The sequence below is a fragment of the Vidua chalybeata genome, chromosome 5 (assembly GCF_026979565.1).
Source record: "Vidua chalybeata isolate OUT-0048 chromosome 5, bVidCha1 merged haplotype, whole genome shotgun sequence".
NCBI classification, from domain to species: Eukaryota; Metazoa; Chordata; class Aves; order Passeriformes; family Viduidae; genus Vidua; species Vidua chalybeata.
This window is the reverse complement of record NC_071534.1, coordinates 19,738,801-19,760,276: the sequence shown is the minus strand read 5'-3', so window position 1 is coordinate 19,760,276 and position 21,476 is coordinate 19,738,801. Positions and strand designations below refer to the sequence as shown.

The 21,476-nt window shown below is 50.5% G+C and overlaps 1 protein-coding gene across 2 annotated transcripts; it reads right to left on the bottom strand.

Annotated features, from left to right (window-relative positions):
• Window positions 1–3,386: 3,386 nt before the first annotated feature.
• On the bottom strand, window positions 3,387–21,005 carry CBX6 (chromobox 6). Of its 2 annotated transcripts, none has more exons than XM_053942382.1 (5): window positions 20,889–21,005; window positions 20,688–20,731; window positions 20,470–20,535; window positions 20,202–20,268; window positions 3,387–12,209 (listed from the first exon to the last, which is right to left on the bottom strand). In XM_053942382.1, exons 1-5 carry the CDS (start codon window positions 20,955–20,957, stop codon window positions 11,238–11,240), a joined length of 1,218 nt encoding a protein of 405 aa, XP_053798357.1. In that variant the 5' UTR covers window positions 20,958–21,005; the 3' UTR covers window positions 3,387–11,237. The 2 variants fall into 2 exon arrangements, with proteins under 2 accessions (XP_053798357.1, XP_053798358.1); XM_053942383.1 differs by having other exon boundaries at window positions 3,387–12,155.
• Window positions 21,006–21,476: the final 471 nt, after the last annotated feature.

Genomic DNA, 21,476 nt, shown 5'->3' with positions numbered 1-21,476 from the left:
GCTGGAAGTAAAGGGCCGCTTGATACCCCGAGGGAGAGAGCCCGTTCATCAGTCTTTCCCTGTGATGGTCTTTCGGGCCTTTTCCTCCTTGCCTTTCTCCTAAAAATTAAACTAGCAAACTTCCTAGCTGTCTTGTTCTCCCACCTCAGACAGGACTCTTGCAGAGAGCTGCCATGGGATGCTTCACCCTCTGCCCCACACACACACGTTATCCATTTGGGAAATAAAGACACACGTTTAATCTTCCCCCACCATCAGTCTAGTCTGAACTGCTCATAAACGAGCTGCTTCAGACAACCACTTTCTCCTTGCTCCAACAGAAGCTGTGCCGTGCCCTCTCCTGTTCCCCAGGCACACTGGGGCCTTGGCGACGCAGCCCTGCGAGAAAAGAGGAGCAGAAGAGGGAAAACAAACAAAATCAATTTCAAGGTCTACTCAGTAATGGCAGGAAATCCTTCCTTGCAGGCAGGGAAGCAGGAGCATGTGTGTTTAAAACAGCTCCAGAGCTGGGTATGAAACAATGGTGAAGATTACCTCTTCTTTCTCCCAGGTATATTTGAGTGGATAGCAAGGGAGCCAGAGCAACAAAAGACTCCTCAAATTTGGCTGTTGACAGCTACAGTCACCCTTTCTCCCCACAGAGTGCATTGTACCCCAGCCCCTCAAAACCATCACCCCGGAGCCAACAAGACACCTGCCTGACTCGTGGTGGTGTAAGGCTGTGGGGGGGAGGAGAGGAAGACAGATGGGGTGGTTCAAGGAAGAGGTAGAGGTGAAGGAATACCGAGGAGGAAAAGTGGAGCTGGACATGGAGTAGTCTGGACAGGTGGATGTGAAGAAAGCCCAAGCAACAGGCGTCTGGCCCTGGTGGCGAGGCCAGTGAGTGCTGTGGGAGGGCGAGTGCTCGGTGTGATGGAACAAGTGGGCACTGGTGCAGGATGCAAAGGAAACAGAAGCCTGCACCCCATGACATGAGGGGTGGCCCCCTGCCTCCAACGTGTCCCTTGCTAACAGTGGGACCCGCTGTGTCACCCCCTGCCTGCTGCATGCCCACCCTGGCAGTGGCCAGGTGGGAGTGGAATTGAAAGGAGCCCATGTGAGAGCTGTACCTGGCCACCCTACCCCACAGTGTGCAGATCAGGGTGCGAGGGGTATCCTTTTTCTGCTACCCTGCAGGAAAAAGTGCCGTATGCTTCTACAAAGCTTCTTGCCAGGAGAAGTGATGCTTTGCACTGTCCAGATTTTATTACCAAGGCTTGTAGGATGGTGGTGGCAAGGGTTATACCTCTGGCTGGTGCTGCTCTGGCAGTGAGGGGAAGGCTGAGCCCCTCCGCACCAGCCTGGCCCCATTCACCCATGCTGGGATGGGAAAGAGTCGGGTATTGCAGCAGGGCAGGGCTCATCTCTCCCACGGTCCCAACCTGTTCCTCAGCAGGGACCACAACTTCTTCCCGGAGATAAAGAGGTGACAAAAATAGATTTTCATAGGGAGTGATGACTCAGACTGGTGAGTGGCCAGAGCAGCCTCCCTGTCCCACGAATAACAATTCAGAGATGCTCGGTGGGCAGCTGGCCCTTGCAAGGATGCAACGCATGAGAGGGTGGGGGAAAGCAATGTGGGGCTTTTTAAATTCCTGTTTTGATTGAGCAGAATTGGTGACAGAAGCTGGATTTAACAAGAGCTCATGGATTCAGCCCAGAGGTACTGGGAGCAAGCAATTAAGGGATTTTCTTCCATTTAATTAACACCCAAACGGTGTCTGGGACCAGCAGCTGTCCCCAAGACAGGGTAAGGCAGGACAAGGGGTCACCCCACTGTGCCCCCTGGGTGAGAGGGACATTTGGGATGGACTGCTGGCTTGAGGGGAAGGACACCTGCTGCTCCAAGGCTGCCCTGCATCCAACCCTCCCCAGAGGAACCAGGCAGCTCCATCCTGGCCCATTCATGATGCTGAGGCCAGCAGGGTGGTGGGGTGAGGGAAGAGGAGAAACCTTTTCTCAGGGGAGTGTAACCTGATGCCTCTGAGGTGGGTGATTCCCTCCTCCCAGGTTATCACCCAGCTCAGGAACATCCCCAGGGCCACCCTAAGGAGATGAAAGGGCTCCTCTGCCACTCCAAGGACTCAGCTCCACGGTCTCCTTAGACCAGGAGCCTTCCGATCCTGGGGATCTGCAGGTTCTACTTAGCATGGAAATCCTGGCTTCTTTCATTTCCAGGTTTCTCAGCCCTGCAGATGTGACTTGCATCACCTTGCCCTGGTTACTGGATCTGCCTGCACCAGGTGCTGGTGCAGGACCTCACTGGATTTGTTCAGTCAGGCTGAGGTCCTCTCTCCAGCCTTCCTCCTGCCCCAGAAAGCATTGGGTGAGAGTTGGCTTCATTTGATGTTCTCAAATCCAGCCAAAAGCCCACTGGCTTCTGAGCTAAACAAGGGTGCAAGGGCAAGGGAGGAGGGAGTGCCGGCTTTGCGAGTGTTTTATGCAGAAGAGGCAAGGTGAGCCTGATGGCACACGAATGACACCTGGACTGTGCTTGGCTTTGGTGGGCAGCATTCCTTGGTGCCTGCCATGCCACCACTGGAGCAGGCCCTGCTGTGGCTTTCTACAACTCAGACGCTGCAGAAGTACCTCAAGGCAGCAACTCTCCAAGGAACGCCCAGCCCAGGTGAGACCTCATCACACCCTCCTGAAGGGCAGCCCTGAGGGTGTTTTGTTTGGAGCTGTGCCCAGACACTGCCCTTTCCCAGTACCCAGAAGTGTTGCCTTTCTGCTCTTCTCTCCTGCCTGCCCAAAGGGAATCTCTGTCCAAAACCAACTCACTTGCCCCACCACATCTCCCACCATCAGCACCTCCCACCTAAAAGTTTAGCTGAGCCTTTTTATGCAGCTGCTACAGGCTGGAGAGGGATGCAGTGAATCTGGGGCTTCAAGTACACACAGGGAGATTTTTTCACCGTACTTCTTAGATCAGCTTGTCAGAAAGTACACTTAAGCACGTGTTCTGGAGTTGGGAAAAGCCTAAAGCATTTTTCAGCCACCAAGTGCTAGGTTGTACCCTGATCTAATTTCATTATTAAAAGAAAAGCATGTGGGAGATTCTCCAAAGCACTTGGGAAGAGGGTGTTCAGGTTCCACTTGCTACATCTTGGCCTTCCCAAATGCTCCCTCTTCCCTTAAAATTCCAGAATACTCCTTTGTCTTTTTTCAGAGCTTCTCTGTGTCCAAAAAGGTCCAAAGACCAAACCAGGGTTGATCCATGGTGCCCAAGAAGGGTGCAGGTGCTTGTGTTTGACTGCAGAGATGATCTGTGCTGGCTCAGGGCAGGCATTTCCATAGCCCTCCTCCCAAGCTCCACAAGTCACAGCCCGCCCAAGGAAAACAAGAGGTTTTGGAATGTAACAATTTATTTGGGTTAATTTTTTGTTTTAATTTTTAACTCCCCATTTCTGGCATCGATACAATATTCAAGAGCAGCAGAAAGAACAAAATGTACAAGAATACAAGAGTAATTAGCACAACCCCCACCCCCAAACCTGGAGCAAACCAGTTTCTTGTAGGAAGCACCAAGGGAAGGAGTGATTCAATCACCCTTCCAGTGGCTCTTCTCCTACCCATCCACTCTAGACAGAGTTTAGCCAGCTGGGAACTGGATTAAAAAAAACAAAACAAAACTGAACAAACACTATATTTAAAATGAAAATTGCAAGACAAAAAAATAATATATAGATATACAATTCATCCGTGCACAATCCTTAAATGCATTTTTTTTCAAAATAAAAAAATTACAAGATACATATTTAGGTTTATTTTAAATAAAAAAAAAATTACCACCTTCACTCTGTATGCCAAGTGAGGGGAAATGAAGAGACAGATGGGTTGCACCAGAACTATCAGCTCTTGGAGTTAGGGGTGACCTTCTCCAAGAGGAAGGAAGGGCTCTGATGCTGCCAAAGCTCAAGCACAGGCAGAATCTGAAGCACCCAAGTACCACAGAACGCAGTGGAGTCACTCGCCTGCTCCAAGTTCAGTGTATGCAGGAATCTGCAGCATTTGAGCCTAAGCTTGGCACAGGGGAAGGTGAAAGGAAGGAACAGATGAAGCAGGCCCCTGTCCTCCACCACCAGCAGACAACTTTCTATGCAAAAAGAAAACAAACGGGGGGAAAAAAAAAATCCCAAAGCAGAGAGTCTCCTCTATTCTTAGGGAGTGTACAAGGCTTAATGGCACAGGGGAGAAGAGGAAGGAGGACAGCACACTGAGTTGATTTGCTTGGGGGAGGTGCAGGCATGACAACTCTTTTCTAAAAAAAGTCATCACAACGATTAATTTTTTTGTTCCGTTTGAGAACTTGACCTAAGATTCTGCCCCTGCTTTGCAGCTGGAGGCTGGAAGCAGCAGGCTCCCTCCAGGGCAGCTGAAGAGCAACCTATCTGTGCAAGAGCACCTACCTGCTGCTCTGCCCAGAGGAAAACCCTCATATCCCTAGAGAGCAGGGACCAGCTGGGGGGCTGTTTGGGTGCATGGGAAAGCCCCATTAGTCCTACGAGGCCCTGAAGCCCCACGAAGTGCTTTGACCCACCCAGCTGTGTTCCAGAGGTTTAATGTGAGCTCCAAGTGCTCAGCTGAACAAGGAATGAAGTAAAGAACGAGGGCCTTGCAATGGGAATTAACACTTTGCCTGCATGCCCCACCATGCCCCTTTCCTCCCAGCAGACACATTTTCTGAACCATTGCAGAAGCTGGCACCACTCTGATTGCATCTTGCTGCAGTTCTGTCACCTTACTTCTTCCCTGTGCCACGCACGCTGCTTGCTGCCCACCCAGCCCAGGGGCACAGAGGGCATCCCGCTCCTCCATCCCAGTGCCATCTGCCAGTGCCTGGAGGGTGTGGGCTCAAAGCACAGAGCTCAGCTGGGCTGGAACGACCCTCACCCCCAAGGACTGTGCCTGTGGATGGCCCTAGAGTCATTGTTTCCTACCACAGAGAAGCTGGAATGGACAGAAGAGCTGCCAGAGGCAGCCAACCACCACAGGACTCTATCTCCCTTCACTCCTGGAAGGAGAAATTTACAGAAGGGAATAAAGAAGAACTCAGGGCCCTGCTGCATGCTTACACATGAGGCAGGTGGGACACAGGGCACCTCAGAATCACCACACAGAACACAGGAGAAGCTCCTGGTGCCAAGACTGACCCTGCACAGAAAAGGGTGCAAATACCTCCGACCACATCAGTCTGACACGGGGCAATGGCAAAATGTGAGAGGAGCAGAGGACAGGAAGGCAAAGGTGAGGATGGAGACAGACTCCAACATCTCCTGCCATCTATACCCCCAAAAAGAAACCACACAGATTGCACTCTGGGGAAGGATCTCAAAAATAGAAGTTAAAAGAAAATAAAGACACTTATTTTCTCAACCTCAGAGCATTGGTGAAATGAAGATACTTCCTGGAATTGCCTGGGGAAGGAAGCACAGACAGGGAGCAGGGGATTTCTGAAGCAACACTGAGCACTCCATCTCTGTGCAAACGCCTCGAGAGTTGGGCTGCCAGCACCCTCAGCAGGATGGTCTCCTCCACCCCCATCCCCCTTGCATGAGGGAGACAGAGGCACAGGGCAGTGACACAGCTGGCAGAAAAACCATGGCAAGCCAAGAAGGAACAGAACTTAGGAGGCACCAAATCCCCGACCCCAAATTAACCCTCTACAGCAGACCGCCTTCAGAGCAGAGATCAGGGAGGCTGCGCATGGGGTGGTGGGTGAGATGGGGAGAAAGGGGGAGAAGGAGGCTTTTTATAGTCATATATTTATATATAAGAAGTAAATAAGATCCCAGCTCCTGCGTGATTATTGGGCAATCGAAAAATGCAGCAAAAGCAAGTGACATTGGAGTAAAAGGATGTGCCAGGCAAGGAGGAAAAAGTCTTGTCAGAAGGTGGGGAAGGAAGCAAAAGGGAAAATAAGCACTTAGCCAAACACGCACTCCAGGTTTGTTACACCTCCCTGGGAAGAAGGACCTGCTCCTGAGCAGCCCCACTAATGCCATGCTCTGGCGTGGGCAGAAGTACAGAGAACTTGGGACACCATCTTTCAAGCATGGCAACCTCTTTCTGCCAGGAAGTCCCCAGGAAGGTGATACTCTCCAAACACTGGGAGCTGCTGAAGCCTCCTCTACACAGAGGGGCTGGAGAAGGGAGTGATATCCCTAGGAAGACTCAGCTCAGAGACAGCTCCTACCTGGTAAAAAGCATGATTGTGGTTGCTATTTTTTTCTTTTTTTTTTTTTTTTTTTCCCCTTTTTTTAAAATTTGTTTATTTCACAAAATCTCCCTGGGAACTTCAGTAAGGGGAGACAGAGAGAAATGCTCCCATTCTCTTTTGAAAACAGAATTTAAGCAGTGGCTCACCACAGCTGGGCCTGCTCACCACACTATTTCTGTTTTTCATCCCCAAAGGAGCTTGTATCTCATTAGCTTCATGCTCCTCCTGTCCCATGCTGCTCATTGAGAAGAGAGCCTGAGAGAGGAGGTTTTTGTTCCAAGTTGAAAGCCATGGGAAGCACTGACAGTTTGATAGGCGGAGAGAGAAGTTCCCAAGTGCAGCCCAGGCTATGGGAAGCATCAAGACATCAGTCATCTGCCACTACAAAGCCACTGCAAAGGGCACCAGAGAAGTCCAGACAAGAAAAGCTGTTCAAGCGTCTCTGCCTACCATCTTCTGTTCAGATACCAACATCTGGTGGTTTCCCTCTTCCCTGCAGTCACTCCCACACACCAGAAGAACACCAGAGACATCGTGGACAGGGAAGCCAGCACACAAGAGCTGCTTCCTCGCTCTGAAGGAACATTCAGGCAACTCTTCCCCACCACCCCAAAGGAAACTGGAGAAGAAGGCTGCCTTACTTGAGCACAGTCCTGTCAGAGTGTTCCTCTCCCCTCTCCACCCTAAAAACTTCCAGCATTTGCTGGCCTCGAGAAGAGGGTCCATGTCCCTCAGCAACACAATCAGAGCACACAAGGCAGCGCTCTCATCTGCCTCTAAAGATCTGGCCACTGTTGGAGAAGAGGTGCTGGAATACACACCAATGGGATTCAGTTTTCTGTCCTGATGTGGTGAATTCCATACAGAAAAATGTCACCCCCCACTTGGTGTTGGAAGAAGTTTAAGACACCTTACAGAGGAGAGGCATATCTGCTTCCCAGGAAATAAGCTCACCATGATTAATTCTGCTTGGATATAGGGGATGGAAAAGAGACAGCAACTTGGCAGGAAAGGTACATGCCAACCCCAAACATTAGCAGCTTGCTGTGCATGCAAAGTAAGTCAACTGTTTCCACGTTGATGGCCTGATCCACATTCTGTCAGAACACGGCCGGCCATCTCTGAGGGCTGCTCAGCCAGAAAACCACTTGGAGACTCCATCTTAAGCTCACAGGAGAGGTATGGGAGGGAAGGGAACTCACTCCAACACTTGGGAGGCAAGGATGGGAAAGTTTCGTAGACAGGGTTCCTCCAACATGCAACTTGCCTTTTCAGCTCAGAAATCGCTGCTTAGTCCTAGAATGCCTTTCCCTCCAGTTCAAGCAAGCCAAACACCATCCCAGACACACATGCTTCGATACTACAAAATACTCTTTTCTCTAAGGACCATCTAATACCACTACAGTTTGTGCAATCACTGCATTTATTATTCATTTTTAAACTCTCTCTCGCTCTCTCCCTGTAGAAATTTTTTTTTAAACTTTTCTTTTTTTTATGCAAAACTAATCATTTCACTTTTTCCACTCCATCATAAAATCTCCTCTAAAAACATGACAACGAGAACAAACATGGCACAGACACAGAGAATATTTCCCTGTTTTTGTTGAATTTTTTTTTCTAAGGGTTATGGGGAAAGGAAAGGGATACTTTCAAATAAACTCCTCCCTCAATTCCATGCCCATTCTAAAAGGCATGGATGAATCTTCTTTCCTATCTCCATTAAGGAGCAAGGGCAAAAATTCAGAAGGAGGAGCACAGCCAACGTGAATACGAAGGCAGGTTAGTCAGCCTCAAGTGTCTTGTCCACCTGAGGGAACTTGAGGTGACTGCTGCATTCAAGTTAGCAAACCTCTAACTCAAACCAGCATGGGATCCTCATTTCGGATCCAGAGGTTCAGGGTTTGGTTCCCACCTGGTGACCCACCCAGGGAGGGATTTGTCACACAAGCAGGTGAGCTGTGTCTGCAAGCCGGATCATACTCCTTTCTTCCTCCACAAAGAGGATCTACCACACGAGTTTCTCTGCTGCAACAAGTCCCCTCATCTTCTCACCGCAGGAAGGAGGTCCTTGCGGAGCATCCCTACAATGACCCACTGTTTTTCTCTTCACAGACAGTTCCCTTGCTTGCCACTCTGGAGAAAGGCAAAACCCCTTCAATTAAACAATTCCTGCCCCTTGCCCCCAAAGAACACCATACAAGAGACACTGGGGAAAAGAATTCTGCCAAGCAAAACATCTTGGCCAAAACACATCAAGAATTTCCTATTAAAGTTCCCTTTTATCTCCCACTTAAACGCTTCAACACTTTTTTCAGAACCTTGATACCACAAAACAAAACACATCACCACATACACACCAAACAGTAACTTAACAACCTAAAGTGACTGGCCGGTTTGCATTCACCCCATAAAGCAGCTCTTCTTATCTCACAGCCACAGATTAGTTCTTATTCAGAAGGGGGAGGAAAAAAAGAAGACTCTCCTTGCTATTTTCCTAAGAAAGAGCTTTTCCCTATGCCTACAAACTGCTCATCTTTGAAGCTGCAGTCAAATGGATAGGCTATGCTAACATAAGGGATCCCTGGGTGTGCCAGGCACAGGAAAGATGCGCAAAAGAAAACCCAAATTAAAAAAAAAAAAAAAAAAACAACACCCATAAAAAGTACAAGCAGGTATTAACACAGACACGCACACAAGTCCAACAAGTTATAGAAAGCCTTAGCTTGGTGAATGGATCAGGGAAGTCTCTTTCTCCCTGCCCCTAGCTTCAGCTGTGAATGAAAGCACGTCCAGTAAGCTCTTTAACCAAGGAAAGAAAAAGAAAGAGGTGTATGAAGGGTGATGCTAACAGCACCTGTAATCCCCCTCAGACTGTCTGCACAGACACCTAACCACAACTGGTGTGAATTCACCGTTTCCCACAGCTTGGAATGCCACCCACTGCCAAGGCAAGGTTTGTGGGGAGGGCAGCAAAGATTTTATTACACCAACCCAGGCGCTGGAGGCAGGGAACAGACACACTCTGGGCACAAAAGCCCTAATTAAGGTCAGAAGCTGGTCTATCCCTCTACCACCCTGACAATGTTCCTTGGGCAGACAAATATTACTTCCCTCCCACAAATTGCCTTCCTTCTATGCTCAGATCACTACAACCACAAAATCAGTACTGCAGGAGAGCACTCCTCAGAGCCAGCAGCTCCTGAACATCCTTGTGTGAAAGCACCAGAGGGGCCAATTCCACTTGTGTTCACCTGCCCAGGGCAGGCTTATAAGTAAATGAGCCCTGGCATGAGGAATTTTTTCCACCCTTTTCACCTCTGCAGCATGTAATGTAGAAGTGACATCCCTCTGCCCCATCCAGGGACAGGACTGTGAGGGTGAGGCTCTCCCACCGGTTCATCAGCACCTCTTTTCCTTGCCTCTACAGGCTCAGTCCTGTGCAAGTAGAGGAAGAAAGGAGAGCAAAGGAACGGCTTTTCACCCTGAAGCTTAGCACCCACACAGAAACAGAGCAAGCCAGAAATGGCAGGCAAAAAATAGAGCTTATTTTGGATGTGAACAAAGCTGGTCAGGGAAAGAGGGAGCTGTGGAATAAACAGCAAGCTGTGGTCTTCCTCCCTCCTACTTGCTAGGGGTGAAGAGAAGGAATTTCTAGATCAGCTCACAGGAGCTTTAGGGGACGAGATCCAGCGCACATGCACACGATGTGAGAGAGACAGGTATTTCTTATGAGCACCTTTGGTTGACAGTTGTAAGAGCTGTTTCAGATGCTAAAAAGACAGAGGGGAAACCTCTTCCAGGCCACCCACCAGAAGGAGGGGAGAGCAGGAGGGGCAAAAGCGAGCAGGAAGAACAAACAACCTGCCTTAGCATCCACCCCTCCTTCCTTTGGAAGGAGAAAGAGGAAGCAAAGAGGGCCGGGGGAAGCTTACGCACAAGGTGGGAGAGCAGCCTCACGCGGCTGGGGCAGCGTCACGCTGTTGGCATTATCTTCCCACAGACTGAAAGATCTCCCACTCCTGCTTCTGCCACGGAAAGACCAGAGAAAGGCATTTCATGTCCCTCTCTCCCAAACAAGTGCAAGTGATGAACATCAGGAGGAAGATATGGGCTGGAAGCAGACTCCTCTTTTCTTCCCTTTCTCCTGAGGAGCTGAACAGGTCGGAAGATGCAGAATAGGAGGGATCAGGGCACCTGAAAGCACCCATACAACTGCCAAGGTAGCACCAATAGTCAAAGGAAAGGGGAAGCCAATATGAGGCATAGGCTGCATGGGGCACCCCCCACCACCCCAGCTTTGTCTCAAGCACCTTCCAGGCATGACATTTCACCTGTCCTTCTCCCCCTCACTCTGAGGGCATCTGGATCAGCAACTGCCACAAGGACAGTAGAGGAGAGGGCAGATCCAGGCCTCAGGCCAAGAGGGGAAGGATGGCAGGATGGTAGTCATGGCAAGGGGGAAACAAGAATGGAAGAGTCTGCATGCACATTGTGGGAGAAGGTCTGGAGGACCATGGGCAAGGGCTCCAACCCTCTTACATCCTCTCCTCACGGGTTTGGAGCTCCTCTTCAGTTTTTGTCAAAGATAGAAGGGAATGAGGAAGAGCAGCACCTTCCTCACCACCTGCACAGGCACACAGACACATGCTCACTCATCCCTCAGCCCCAAAGGCTCCACCGCCCGTTGGACAACACCACATTCAAGGACAAACAACCACTCCCCAGCCCCACCACAACCCTCCCTGCCTCCTCCTGGCAGTACGAACACCTAAGAACAGTGGGTGGTCCCACACTCCCACTGACACACTCCAGCCTCCAGGCAAGAGGAATTGGGCAGGAGGAAAGGAGGAGGAAGGGTGGCAGTGAGGGTAGAGGGACAGCCAAGGGGAGAAGGAGAGAACTAAGGACAGCCATTCGCACCACGACTTCTCTCAGGTAGCGCTCCCCCCACACCACTGGAGTGAGGGGACCTGGTTGCTCACTTGCTGGCTCCTCCACCACTGCCAGCCGCCACCTTCTCAAAATCCTCTGCATTGCAGAACTCCTTGATGGTTACAGTGAGGAGGTTGCTGGTGACATCTGTGACCACCACATTAGAGCAAGGGGACATCTCAGGACGCCAGTCGCCAGCCTCCTGCTCCGGGTCAGAAGAGGAGAGGGACAAGGAGGGTGTCTGCCCGCCACTGCACCCTCCCGAGGGAGAACGCTTACTGGTGGCAGCCGACTCAGGTGGGATTGAGAGGTCGAGGACCTCTGACTCACGCCAGTCGGGGATGGCTGGGCTGAGGGTCTCAGGGAGCAGCTTTGGAGGGGAATCATCTGGGTCGGAGGAGGAGTGGGGAGCAGGTGATGGACAGCCAGAAGAGCTGGAGCTGGGGGCATCATAGGGGGTGGAGCCCATAATGAGCCCACAGGAGGCTGCCTGGGAGCCTTCAGCCTCCCCCTTGCCCTCTGGAGAGGGGGTAGGTGCAGCAGACGGCTTATTGTAGAGCGAAAAGGTGCCAAACTTCATGTGGCGGATCTGAGTGCGGAGGACGCTCTCGCTGAACTTTTTGCTCTTGCCAATGACACGGTTTCGGGACGGGATCTTAGGCCGAGCCAGGCCCCCGGCCCCATTGGCTGGCTTCCCACCTTTGTCAATGACTTTGAGGTTGAGGATGATGCGGCTGCGTTTGGGCTCACGGGGTTTCACCTTACGGTTGATGATACGGACGGTCTCCGAGAAGGGTGAGACAGGAGGACGAATGCCAGCCCCGCCACCCACGCTCCCGCCATTCTGGGGATCTGGACGGGGCAGGGGGCGCCGGGACATACGGTGGCATCGCCGGATGTCTTTCTTGAGCCGGTGCACCGCAGCGCTAGAGTGGAGTTTGGGAGAGGAGGTACTGGAACCAGGCTTGACAGAAAAGTGTACATCCCCAATGTGGAGGGCCTCCGCTTGGGCCCGAGCCTGCGGTGGTGGGGAGAAAGAAAACAAACAGGGTCAGAGAGGCAGCCTAGGTGCAGCCAGATCTCAAATCGGGCACTGCTCACTTCAGGCCAAGCACTCACCAGCAGCACCATGACACATTTATACCCAACATCAATGACAAGCACAGGTACACACCTACGAACGATTGATAGCTCCAGCACAACCCCCAGACAGGCATAGGACACTGTCTATATAATTTTTGGGCAGCTAATGTCTCCCTAGGCTGTACCTCTGTTGACACATGCTTTCCCCAGGGACAAACTGTGACTTCCCAGGCATGTTTCAGGGTTAGAGTTAATGGTCTCCAAAGCCCCCCTTGGTCGTCACCAGTCAAAGTGCACAACCCTCCACTGTCAGCCAAAGAAGCCAGCATCATCCTAGGCACTTGGGGCTGTCAGTGCTGAGGCAGCACCAAACTTACAAAGGGATTGTACCAGGTTCTCTACAAATGGAACACAAGTTAAGAGGGAAGAGGCAGGGTAATGCGTCTGAAAAGCGTGGTAGAAGGGGGTCTTGAGGAACACAGATGGAAGCTGGTGAGAATGGTCTGATGGAGCTGTCTTCGTTAACACAAGAAATTTAGAGATCTGATTTTTTAATAGGGTCACATGCAAGTCATTCATTCTTACTCTGCTGTGGGAGCAAGTTCCAGTGTTTAAAGCCAGAGTTGAGGCCAGCTGGAATTCAAGTAAAATTTAACTGCACCTTCAAAGAAGAGATTGACCTGTCCTTTTTAGCACCACACTTGTTTGAAACGTAGCACTGGACCAGAGCAGGAATAGCACCTGTTCAACTGCTCTGTGCCAGCCCTCCTCAAGAGCCAGGCCAGGGGAACAATATTTTTAAGCTCTTTTGGTGCCAAAAACTGCCCTGGTTCATGCACCAGGGACAGGAACATTTTCTGTCAGCAGGAATAACAGTTTCATTGGTAAGCTGGTGCTGTATGACCTGTGGGCATGGAAACCCAGAGTCTATTCTTAAATCACATCTCATCAGAGCACTGTTGCTTGTATAGCTCATCCTTCCACCTGCACCCCAGTACTCGCCCAAGCCAACCCCCTTCCATATTCGCTCTGAGCAGTGGTGACAGGTAGAAGTCATGCAGGCCTGGAGGGGACAGGTGAGCCCCCACCCTGTGACTGCCCATCCCGCGAGCAGCTTCCCCCACCTCGTGGGCACAGAAAGAACTGCAGCGCTAGAAGACAACAGCTGCTTTTCCTCCCCAACTTTTCCATCCCGTTGCCCCTTGCACACGCCAAGATCAGGATGGCTTCTTGCCAGCTAAGAGCTTAGCACTCAACTCCATCTCCTTTGTCACCCTGCAGGCTGTGCCTCCTACCAGAGAAATGCCTGGGGAAAAAAAAGTGCCTGTAAAGGCAGGGATCTAACAGATCTAAGCGAGGGGCCCAGCCAGGCCCTGCACAAAAAGCTCAAAGTCCTAGCCCTACAGCTCCAGAGCTTTGCTGTTAGCCAGAGCCCTTCTTCTCCCACAGAGATACCCATGGGAACCACAGAAGATCCTGAATGAGCAGACAACGGAGACGTGAAGACATTTTGTTCCTCTCTTGACTAACACTGGATGATCACAGCTTTCTGTACTACTTGTATTTTGGCTGTAAAAGGACTGCAAAAATGAGGCCTCCTTCTCTGACTGTACAAGAAAACACAAACTGAAGGCTCATCCTGACTAGGGATCTAGACTCTGTGTTAGCCAACTGACAAAGAAACAGACATAAGTTAGCACAACCCTGAGGCAGGCACAAACACTCTGCACATTAACAAACAGGGCTGTTTCCACCTAGCTAAAGGGAAGTGTTCCCAGGACACACAAACCCCAACACTTTTTCTGCTGTAGCAGAAAGCAGCCCAATGTCCGTCTAGTTTCTCTTTGCTCAGCCTCATGCGTTACTCCATGCCCCAAACTGTTGAGAAAATAAGACACAGTTCCTGTCACACGCATAGTACAGGCCTGAGCACAGCACCAGCACCAGATAAACTTCCTGCAGCACACATCAACTCTCCCTCTCCCATCTCATCAATATACAACTTGGGGACACTGCAGACCTGGTCAGGAGGTGACAGGCAAATGCACATTTGTGCTGTGCTTACTCCATCTCTTCACAGGTCCCTTTGAAGCAGATGGCAGACACAAGGACAAGCTAAAGTTTGCTGACATACCAGCACAGCCTGAATTAACAATTTCGTTCCCTTTCATCCTGCTCCACATCACAACCAGCCCTTCCAGCATTGCTGCTCTTGTGCTTTGGGTTTCTTACCAATTTACCACTGGTGAGCCAAGAGCAAAATTCAACACAACATCCCATTCCAAAATACAGGACAGGGAAGGCAGGCAAAGGTTACAGACAGATGCATCACTGAAAATCCTTCTACAGCTTCAGTGGATGGACACAGGTATCCTTCAGGGCCTCTCCCGTTGCCAGCACTGCACATCTTTCAAATTAATTGCTTATCCTGTAATCGTGCCTTTGAGTGAGGAGTTCTGCCCCCTCTGTGCCACTCTGCTCCAAGTCAAATCTAATTGCCACCTTCCACCAGCACTGCCTCCACCACCCAGCAGCAGAAGACAAAGAAGGCAGCTTCCCAGAAGTGTGGGGGAAGCAGTCACAAACACCCTCAGTTTCCTTATACACCCCAAAAATTCCTGAGCAAAGCTTCCCATCAGCCGCATTAAACAAAGTGATAATGTTGGGATGGTTACTACCTGGCCACTTCCACAGCCCCGTTGCTTTTACTTTCTCTTCCTGTACACATTAATCAGCTCCTGTCCTGCTTTCACAGAGAGACCTGTCTTGGTTTTGAGCTTGCCCAGCAGCTACTGCAGAGCCCTGGTACATGGCCTGGACTTTTCCAGTGTGCCAGAACCAGTAGGTCTCATTTACGTGCCATGAGTCTGCGTTTCCAGTTACTTCTGGGGCACTTTCTCCAAGGCTGAAGCTGTCTCTAACTCATGTTTCAGCTATCTGCCTTTATCAAATTCCAGCTTCAGTAGTGTCTAGGTAGTCTACACACAGCATTGATACTTCAGTCAGATTATTAAGAGAGAGGGTAATTTATGGCCCAACAGTCCTCCCCTGCTGCTACACTGCTATCCCCAATGACTAGCTTCAATGCAAGTTCCAAAGACCATTATGCAAATATTCAGCTTACCTTGAGATTGTTTTTCCAGGTAAGGTTTCAAGAAAAATCGTATCAGATGCTTTATCTAAGACCAGCCCCCAGAGCTTTCTCACTTGGGAAGCTCAGTATTCCTACCACAGGATCAGGTTTATTCAGGCATCACCTACATGAACTCATCCCTTCACTGCAGAGGACAGCACAGAGGCACTCCTTCCCCTGTTTCCAACTTTAGATTAAGTAACTGGCTACCTTTGGTTTGGAGAAGACTCAACATTCAGTTTCATCTGTTGGAAATGCACTTCTTCCTGCTCTGGATCCATTCCTCGATCACATTCACAAGCCATATGAGGATAAGGTCTTTGAAAAACAAACCCACTGTATCCTCTCAACTGTGTCACCACAGTTTGCTCCTTGGCTCACAAGCGTTCCACATGGAAACTACCTCTCTAGGTTTTGCTGCTTTCACCAGCAGGATGTGCTCACTGCTGAAGAGGTACTCAACATGTATATGAAGTAATTCACTCTCTGCTTACAGCTCAGCCTACATCAGGATGCAGTTTCTGGAAGCTTGCTGCAGTGCTCTGTCATGAGAGCAAGCCAATTGCTGGGATTGCTTCCCTTCCCCCTCTTCCCGTCTGGGATATGTATCACCTTTATTTATCTTGTACAGCTTTCCCTCACTGCCCCTGGGAACTAGTGTATCTCCCCCATTCCCTACTATTTCTGAATAAGTGTCCCTCGAGGCCCAGCAAGCATATTTGTTCATTCATTCCCTTAACGCACTGAGGCACACAAGCACGTACACAGACACATGCTTAGAAAGGCCTCTCTTACCTGATTTGTATCAAAATCTCTATGATTTGGAAGAAAAAACCAAACCAAAGACCTTGTAAAGCAATGGATTTCTAGTGAATTATTTCAAAATCTCACCAATTCCAGTAGTATTGCTGCACCATAGTAGCGCTACTCTCTCATAAATTACTGGCTCTGCTTTGTCTTTTATTCTCCACCTGCATTCCCACAGTCTTTGCTCCCAACAGCATTTGCAAGAGCTCTTCTTTCCCCTTTTTGGCTGCCATTCTGCCTTTTTATCACCCTCTTTCTTCTGCAGTCTTCCAAGTGACAAGGCAAAAACAAGCCAGTTCATAGCACAGTTCTCCCAAGCAACACTGCTATAAACTAAAGTTTCCCTCTGGATTGGGAACAAAATGCTACAAAAGGGGAACAGTCTGTTTTCAAATTACTCAGGATAATTTACGAACAGGGAGGAGATCAAAAGAAACCCAATTCCAGCTTTGGAGTTCAAGAGAGGGCAAAAGGACAGAGCACCATGCTGCTCAGCCCCTTCTTCCCCCACTCCCCTACTAAGAATCCCTTTACCCTTGTTCTCCCTTACTTCTTCCTTCCCATTAACCTTCTTCACTCCTGTCACCTTAGTATTTATGGCCATCCCAACTAGGGGGCTTTGCCAGCCACCCACTGAGCTTGCAGACTGGGCTCTGTCTCTGAATAGCACTTGCTAGACTTTATTAGATGAGGTGGTGAGGTTTGCATTCCACACAGAGGAGTGCCTAGAGAAAAAAGTGAAATAAAAAGAGCAAATCAAGCAGGAGAAAAAGAGGAAGATCACTACAGCATGTGCTACATCTCTTTCTAACCTCACACCAGCATCCATGCTGAAGGGCCTGTCCTCAAGGATGACTTCTGCCAGACACCTGAAGAGCCTTATATACAGTGCTGCCCATTTCAAACTAAGAACTTTGTTTCCCATCCGCTCAGCAGAGGACTGCAGCACACCAGCAGCCTCCTACCAAGCCTGAGCCCAGCTGTGGGAAAGTTTGCCCTGGGCACGCAAAGGATAAAGACCCATTTCCTGCCCAAAACTTTGCAGTTGAAGTTTGCAGGGGTTGCTTTCAACACCGGCCATCTTGATAGTGACATTACAAAGCCTGGACTGTGATGTGCCTCTGCAGTCTGATCGAAAGGGCAAGTGTTAGACAGCTCTCAGAAACAGGAGCCTGGCTTACAAAGGCAGCAGGTGGTCAAAGATGCAACTTTTCAAAGCTTTTCCAAAGGCGTGGGCCACTAACCTGCTGGAATGCTTTCTGCAAATCCCCCTGGATGCCTACCTGCAACTTTTGAGAACTAATCCCAGGATAAACCTAGTCTCAACTGCAAGCTAAAACACCCACACAAGCCAAAGGACTGAGTGGCATATCAGGGCACTTATTTTGATGCCATTCTAGAGACTCAGAAGCCTAGGTTTAAGCACTGATACACATGAAAAATCCTAGCAAGCCACCAAGTCAAGGGCAGACTACTCTATCAAAGCAGTCCTAGGCCAGATTTCTGCTTAAACATCATTGCATGCAGGCCTAATCTGTTCAGTTAACAGATCAAAAAGAATATTGTTCTAACTGCCAACTCCATATACTCCCTCTGGGATACAAGAATCAGATTTCTTCCCCTGCTTCCGAAATTCTCACTGGCAAGAGATTCTGCAGCTGAAAGAACTGAAACTGTTAGTAATGCAGGAGGCAGAACCCAATCCCACTCCTCTCACAGCAGAACCGGTGCTGTGGGGCTGGAGAGGTCAAATGTGCATCTTCAGGGGGTCAGAAAAACTGAGTTCCAAACCATCTCGCTGTCTCTGCTGTAACTCTAGGGGCAGTTGGGTCGATTGTGGTTTGCCTGAACAGAGCTCAAACAAGTTCAGATGGGGCTGGCTCAGAGTGAGTTACTTCTTGCTGCCTGGTCTGGGGTGTTATTTTTAGGGTAGGATCCGAAGTCACAGAGGAACAGCAAGTCAGAGCACTAACAGTTCCACCAGCTGTTTCCCAGAGGTGGAAACCAAGCAGCAGTGGTAGCGCTCTGCCCTGCCAGCCTCTCCCACAATGTGGCACCAGCCTTCAGGAGGGCTGATCTTGCTCCCTATCACAAGTCATCTTCTACAAAGTACCAAGCCAGCTCTGCAAACCTACAGGTTTCCATTACCATTTGAGAAGCAGGCAGAAAGACGTGCCACAGAAACGTGTCACGGATGTGATTCAAAGGATGCTGCTGAATAATTCACGTTAAGTTTAGGGGAGTTTTAAAGGGTAAGGGGAAAAGAGAAGCAATGAGTGGGTTTTGAGTTCGGGGGTTGGTTTTGGTTTTTTAAATGAGTGAGAATGAGTAATTTTTTTTTTTTTTTAAGATATGGCAATAGATATGGCCATATCACATTCAGAAACAAAAATAAAATAATCTGATTACACATAGCATAGTCACCTCTCTACAGCTCTGAACAGTGTCAGGTGTTACAAATACCAGTATTTTTTAATGCAGGCAGAAGACTATTTCAAACTGGTGATTTTCCCTTCAAGTGTTCCTTTGAATTATTGGAAATTTAAAGACAAGAGTTACATTTAGTGCATGAGTGCCAGAAAGAGGAAAGCCAACTAGGCTATGTTCCCTGAATACAGCATAAGAGGTAGCACGTATCAGATATGTTTGTAATTCTCAGGCTACAGATACAGAACACTGTTAGCAGAAAAACAGGCGACCGGGGAGGACAGTTCCATCAGCAAGACTTCCCAAGGATTACCATGGTCCCCTGGGTTTCACGCAGAGCATCAGAATACGCCTGTTCCTGCATTTCTTCTGTGTGCTTCATTATGCCCTCTCAAAGCAGAGAAGAGGTGACACCCTACCCCTCACTGTACTTTCCGGTGCTCATGCAGTTAAAAGTGCTGTGCTGACTTGAGTAAAGCTCCTACTGCTGCCAGGCAAAGGGAAGCATTAACCTGTTTCACAGATGGGGAAACATGCACAAAGCCTAAGTGACTTGCCCAAAGCCACAGGATGACTTGATGATAGTGATGCCTTACTACAGGGTCCACACTGGCTGTTCCAGGGCTTCTTATCAGAATAAAACCAGGGGAACTCCAGACTTGCTCATCTCTCTAAACTGTACAAAGGTGTGTTCTTTCTATGCTCATTTGAAGCCTGAGATTTTGACAGTTGGAGAGGAAGGGGAGGGAAGAGGGGAGTAGAGCACGGCATTTCTTCTGTAAACTAACAAATTCCAGAATTCACATAACAGTCATGCAGCTACCGGAGTTCTTAATTAAAAAAAAAAAAGGCAAAAATACAGAGCAAGTAGGCCTGCACTAGGGACTACCTTCCTTGCTCTTCTCTGCAAGCAAACAGAGATGCTACGACATCTTGCAGAGATGCTGAGTTTATCAGAAAGCAACTGGAAACTTCAGCTGCCATCCTATGCAGAGGTGAAACACTCCTCCTCCTCCCAGCCACCCCCCACCCTCTGCAAAAGCAAAACAAGCCTGCAGCTTACAGATCAAAGCATGAACCCTTCATGGAACTCCCATGGAGCACCTACATCCTTAAATGCAATCAGAGGAGCACAAGTGGCAGTGGGATTCCCACCTCTGCTGCCTGACCGCTCAGCATGCTGCTAAGTTGCAGGGCACGGGTCGGATGGAACAGCCTGCTGAAGGAAGAGGGAATAAGACTGGCTAGCTCTCCACTGCGGCAACAGAAGGCCACAAGAAGGAGAGGATATTGGAAAAAGAGACTGCAGGCTCACCATGCACATCTGCGTGTGCTGACCGTCCTACTGAGGCACCCGTCGCACGCACACGCGCTCTCCCCTCACACGCTTCTGTGCCTCTGCCCACCCCCCCCTTTCCTGTCGGGTTTTCCCCGCGCTCCCAGAGCCAGGCATCAGGCACAAGTCACTTGAAAGTCCAGTCCTTCCAAGGGCACACGCCAGCAAGGTTTGAGAGATTTTTTTTTTTTTTGCTAGGCCTAAGTTATTTAAATAAGAGTTACCTTCAGCAGAAAAGTTTTAGGTTTAGGTCCTCTCTTCTTGGGCCCATACAGCTCACGTTCTCGTTCCCTTTAGGGAATCAAATTTTTCAAGAAGTTAAAACTTTTCCCAAAGGGAAAAACAGAAGCATACAAGTTAAAGGCAAAAAAGGAAAAAAAAAAAAAAGTGGAAAAAGAAAAGGAACGTCTGGACGCTGTTTCCCGCTCGCCCACCCAAAGTCAAACCTGCTGCTGCAGTCCCCCCAGCCCAGGGTGGGGGATGAACACTCACTTCTGCTCGAAGGCGGCGATGAGGCGGGAGTCCAGGATGTTCTCCTCGGGTTCCCAGGTGCTGTACCTGCCGGGGCGAGAGCAGCGGAGGGGACAAGCGAAGCGAAGCGGTTAGCGCCCGAATCCCCCCGCAGCCGCACACACAGATACCTCCCCCTCCATCCCACTCCGCCCGATCCCATGCCCCCCATCCCCGCAGCCCAGGCGGGATACACTCACTTGATGGCCCAGCCTTTCCATTTCACCAGGTACTCGATGCGCCCCTGCAACACACGGGGGAGAAGGCAAGAGGGGGGGGGGGTGTGTGTGAGGCGGGGGCCCGGCGGGCGGGCCAGCGGCGCGGCCGGGGCCCGGCAGCGAGGACCGAGGTAGGGGGGGCGGGGGGGGGGTTCCGCAGCCCCAGTAGGGGCGGCCCCTCACCTTTCGGATGCGGCGCTTGATGATGGACTCGGCGGCGAAGACGCGCTCCCCCACTGCAGACAGCTCCATCTTGCTGCTCCCCCTCGGCGGCGGCGGCGGCGCCCACAGCCCATAATAATCCCGCCCGCCCGCGCGCGCCGCCCCGCCCCCTGCCCGCGGCCCCGCCCTCCTCGTGCCGCCGCCGGCTCGCGCACGCCCGCGCGCCCCCTCCCGCCGCGGCCGCGCGTGACCCGCCCCCCCGGTGGTTAAAGGCCCTTAAAGGGGCCGCGCCGCGGGCGGGGCGGGGGCGTTCGGAGCCCCGGGCCCGCGGGACGGCCGCGCAGCGGGGAGAGGAGCGAAGCGAAGGGAAGCGAATCCCGCCCGGGCAGATCCCCGCCATGGCGGCGGTATTGCCCCTTCCCGCCCGAACGGGGCCTTTTTTTTTTTTAGTTAAAACAATGGCGGCAGCCTCTTCTTCTCCCGCTGCAGATGCACCGTCACCCTCTCTCGCCAGCGGGGAAGCAGGCAGCCTCGAAGCACGTACCAAGGCAAAAACTAGCAATAGAGGCGCTTAAATGTTTTGTTTCCTTTTTCTGTGTTTTATTCCGT